General features: G+C 41.4%; 1 protein-coding gene across 2 annotated transcripts; it reads right to left on the reverse strand.

Moving 5' to 3' along the window:
• Window positions 1–210: 210 nt before the first annotated feature.
• On the reverse strand, window positions 211–4,320 carry aimp2 (aminoacyl tRNA synthetase complex interacting multifunctional protein 2). Of its 2 annotated transcripts, none has more exons than XM_004558388.2 (4): window positions 4,066–4,320; window positions 2,525–2,737; window positions 1,979–2,213; window positions 211–1,082 (listed from the first exon to the last, which is right to left on the reverse strand). In XM_004558388.2, exons 1-4 carry the CDS (start codon window positions 4,192–4,194, stop codon window positions 694–696), a joined length of 966 nt encoding a protein of 321 aa, XP_004558445.1. In that variant the 5' UTR covers window positions 4,195–4,320; the 3' UTR covers window positions 211–693. The 2 variants fall into 2 exon arrangements, with proteins under 2 accessions (XP_004558445.1, XP_004558446.1); XM_004558389.2 differs by having other exon boundaries at window positions 4,180–4,318.
• Between the last annotated feature and the right edge of the window lie 212 nt (window positions 4,321–4,532).

Below are 4,532 nucleotides of genomic sequence, written 5' to 3' on the forward strand. Positions count from 1 at the left end.
CAGTGCACCTCTGTTTGACTGGATATGATAAACATCTGAATAAGCTTGATGAATGACATGCTAGAAAATTATCTTCTATCACTTAATGTCACTCCTGCCACCTGTTAGACACAGATGTGCACTTCAGTAAATGCCAGCCGTTTGTCTACTTGGAGTGAAATGGTTTTTGAAGTGATCAAACAGTGCAACAAATCAAACCTGGGCACAAAGTTTGAAGTAGAAAGTAGAAGTTTTAATGATTTCAGAAAAACAAAACACACAAATGGTACAAAGTATTACTTCTGAAAACAACAAGCAATACCCATCACCACACACATTTTTAACAGGGTCGTGTTAGGCACAAAGTGGGTGGAAGGTGTAGAGTGTGTGTGTGTGTGTGTTTGTCTAATAACCTCTGTTAGTATCACTGATTGAACCCATCACCAAACCCTTGTCCATACCATCTCCTTATTCTTCCTCCCTTGCAAAATGCAGCTTTAGGATCTCTCTATAGCATCATGGCAAAAATAAATACCGTTGAGTCACTTTACCCATCTGCCATAGTGCTTCTACTTCATCTGTGTCAGTTCAGTGTTACGCTAGAGCAAGGAAGGAAGCATCAGGAGGTGTTTCAGACATGGCGGGGATATATTTTATTATTCTAATGCCCTTCTCTCACTTTGCATCTGGTGTCTGGTCCTGGAACAGCCCAAGTCATTTCAGAAGGAGCTTGGCATGGCTGAAGTGGCCCAGGTTCTCGCAAGACTTGATCCAGCGCTGGACGTTAGCCGGAGATGAGGAGGCCGAGCCGCTCTGCAGCACGCAGCAGTAGCAGGCGACATCAGCCAGGGAGAACTCTGGTCCGGCTAGCCAGGGGTTGGAACCCAGAGTTGAGTTTAGGGCCCGCAGAACAGTGGATCGCTCTTTGACACTGCCCTCTGCCAGCTGGAAGAAAGCCGTATCCACCCAGCTGTCCACCAGGGTAGCAACAGCGGGGTCACTGGGATAGGGGGCAAGCAGCTTAAAGAGGAAGCGTGCTATGTTGCCCTCACCCTCAATGGGACACATGTTCTTGATGCTAAACTTCATCTGTGGTTTAGGAACTGTGGATGCAGAAGAGAAATGAGGTCATAACTTTTAGACAAATGGTGTCAATATAAAGATTAAAACATCTGCTTTTGTAGGGCATGGGTCTAAAAAGTGAAACCAACACTTAAGTGCCATAAACCCACATTCTTTCTAATGACCAGGAGGGGGCGGCTGTATAAAAAGATTCTATGAAAAGAGTCTGTGGGAACAAAACTCAACTACTCACTGGATCTTTGACCTCAGTAAACACTTTCCTGATAGATTTATGGGTACAATTTTTGTTTTAATAGGACATGCTTCTAATTTTTCTAGTTCAAGTAAAGAGTCAAATATACAAAACAGCAAAGTATGTTGATGGTAAGTCACAATATGGGCGTGCAGCATTCCCAGACTTCACTGCATTAGAAAACTGAGGTGTTTTTGATAATGAATTCATTATCTGCATCTCATAAATGACGCATTGCTTCCTAATTATACACTAAAGAATAAAGTAGCTGAACGCCTACTCAGAAGACTATGTCTGATTGCAGTTGTTTTTGTTTGTTTTAAAAATACCCTGACGTGGTTATGGTATGATAATTGGTTTCATAGTATTAGAAAAACTAGAATTCTATGAAACAAGCCACCCACATACTTTCACAAGACATTACATCCAAATTAAACTGTATCAGCACTGCCTTGCACCAGCACATTAAAGTGAGCAAGGACACAGGGCCATGTACAATGAACATATGACCACTACTGTTTTAGGTTCTTGACTTTCTAGAACTTCTAAGTAGGATTTCTAAACTGATTCTTTGGAAGAAACCAGAAAAACATCCTCAAGCATGTGTGACTGTTCAAATCTGACACTCAGAACAATCCATTATTATTATTATTATAATGTGCAAAAGTGCCCAGGTGACCTCACCATCTTTCCATATGAGGGTGAAGCCCAGCTGAAACATGTGGCGGGCGTAGCTGTCTGTGTGCCGTGGTCCGAGGCAGGACAGAAGCTGTGGTGGCACACTGGCAACAGAGGAGTGGACGTGGACAGTAGAGAGCACTCGATAGTGCTGACAGAGCAGGCTGTGGAGCACCAGCAAGGTCAGGGGTGGCTGCACCGGGTTGGCGTTTATGACGATATCACGGAGAGCACCGAGATCCTGGTCACATAAAGATAGGCTCTGCTATTATGACACCACTACAGCCTGCACATACAGCTAATATTCAGTCTATACCCTAAGGTAGGCTTAAAAGGTAAACTCAATTATAGCCAGGTTGAGCAGGTTAACAGTATAAAAACCTGGAATGACAGAGGAGATGTGATCAGGAAGATGGATAAGAGATTACTACTACTGGCAAGAAAAGGCAGTAACAGTAAAGCATTCAGTTAAAATTACTGCCAGTGAGTAGTTTGAAAGAAATGTTACCAGTAGCGACAAACAAAAGACAAAAAAAGATTTTTTTTTTATACCTTGCCCAGTACTGTGTCCAGGTCTGTGGTGTTTTTGAAGGTTGTGGAGCACTGGGAGGAGAGGCTGCTGCTGACTGTCAGGTCCAGATCGGCATCAGGGGTCATCACCGTCTTGGCCAAGCCCTCCACAGCTGCTTTCAGCTCATAGAGTTTTCTCATGATCTCATCCTGCCGGGCCTCCAGAGCTTTGACGGCTGGGTCCACCTCGCCATTCTGAAGCAACACAGAAAAAACAAAAAAACAACACTGAATCTGGCTTAAACCACCCAGTCACATGAATAACTAATGTAAAGCAAACAAATACTGGCGACTACCCCTTATCCTCCTATGAGGCACACCTATGGTACCAATTTGAAGCTCCTATGTCATTCCATGTAGTAATTACTAACAGCTGCTTTGACAAAAAAAAAAAAGTAGGAAAAAAATGGCCCATAATTTGCTATACTTTTAGTATGCTTAATTTGTTGTTTTTAAACTAAATTTTGATCAGTTTTACAATCAAAATGTTGTGGAGACTCAACTCTGCAGAGGTAAACAGAGCTGAGTGGTTACTCAGTCAGCTATTTTCAAGATACACAAAGACTACACATCTATCTGAAGTCTGACTACAAGTTTATATGTCTGGTTAATGCATAACACCAGAAATCTCTAAGGACAGATGAAGTTCAAATTCTCTTCATGGCCTCAATCTCATCACATAAACATCATTGAAATGTGCAAAGAAAACATGCTATACATTCATGAAAGCCATGCTGTGAGTCATGAATCAACAGAATCGTTTATGCTCCACTGCAGATGCTGAAAGTGAAAGCAAAAATATTACACTATCAAACCATGGGGGGTTTACAGCTGGTTCTATTGGCCATTTTGGATCTAAACTGGTCCAGCCACTGAAATAGCATGCCTCCATGATGATCAAACAAGAAAAATCTATAATTAACCAACAGTAAAATTAATTAAAATGAAAAATCTCTAATTAAGATGACTATTCAGTAACACGTAAATATGGGTTCAATATTACTTGCTGGTATATAGCTGCCTAGTTAAGTCTATAACGATGAGATAATTACATCTATGATAACATTAAGTTTGTAACCAAACGTGACTGCTGCAATTTCCCCAATACAGTGTCATGAACTTGCAGATGAAACAGTACGGTCGGTGCACCCCCACAAATGAAGAATGGTCTCAAATAAAGACACAATCCTGATCGATTACATTAAAAACAATGTCACAGACTGGAGACGACCTAACCGAACCGTTTCACTACTGCATGCCGTTTAATAATCTTGATGTAAAACAGCGGAGACACGCTGTAGTTGTTGCATCAGCCTAAAACTGAGATTACTCCCTGACAAGCTAAGTTAGCTAGCTCGGCTACAGACAGCTCCAGCTAATATCGCGTCCGAGAAGCGCAACTATGAATGGAAACAACGAACAGGGAGAGGAGCATAGCTCAAGCGAAAGAGTTAATAATCATAATCATAATAATAATGATAATAAAAAGAATAAAATTATAACTTCGAAATGTGATTAGTTACCTGAAGCGCGTGTTCGGGGGTGCAGCTTTTTCCTTGCTGCGCGTGGATATTTGGTACCTTGTACATGCAGGTGGGCAAATCAATCTTTATGTCACCCCCACAGATGGGCTTTACCTGGTACATGGGCATGGTGGTGGAAGACAGAGTGTCACAAAAGGCTAAAAACAAAAACCCGGACACACAAGTCTTGTTGACAGGCAGCAGCAGCGGCAGGGACTACCACAGCTCACGGTGACACGGGAAAGAGGCCGGGGTGACGTCATATCCGGTGAAATCAAAAAGACGTTTTATTTCCGTTTTCTAATTTTATTATTATTATTATTATTATTATTATTATTATTATTATTAGCCATTCATAAGCCAAATTTCCAGTTGTTATAATAAACTTCTGACAATGACTCTACAACTCAAAATTTCAAGCTATTTTCTCAGTTTCACGTTAATTTGTATTTACAATACAGGGAAAA

The sequence above is a fragment of the Maylandia zebra genome, linkage group LG4 (genome assembly GCF_041146795.1).
Source record: "Maylandia zebra isolate NMK-2024a linkage group LG4, Mzebra_GT3a, whole genome shotgun sequence".
Lineage (NCBI taxonomy): Eukaryota > Metazoa > Chordata > Actinopteri > Cichliformes > Cichlidae > Maylandia > Maylandia zebra.

Coding starts and splice junctions, on each gene's coding strand:
- aimp2 (XM_004558388.2), bottom strand. CDS start 4,194: ATGCCCATGTACCAGGTAAAGCCCATCTGTGGGGGTGACATAAAGATT. Junction 2,214..2,524: donor TGGACACAGTACTGGGCAAG/GTATAAAAAAAA, acceptor TTATGTGACCAG/GATCTCGGTGCTCTCCGTGA. Junction 1,083..1,978: donor CACCCTCATATGGAAAGATG/GTGAGGTCACCT, acceptor CTGCATCCACAG/TTCCTAAACCACAGATGAAG.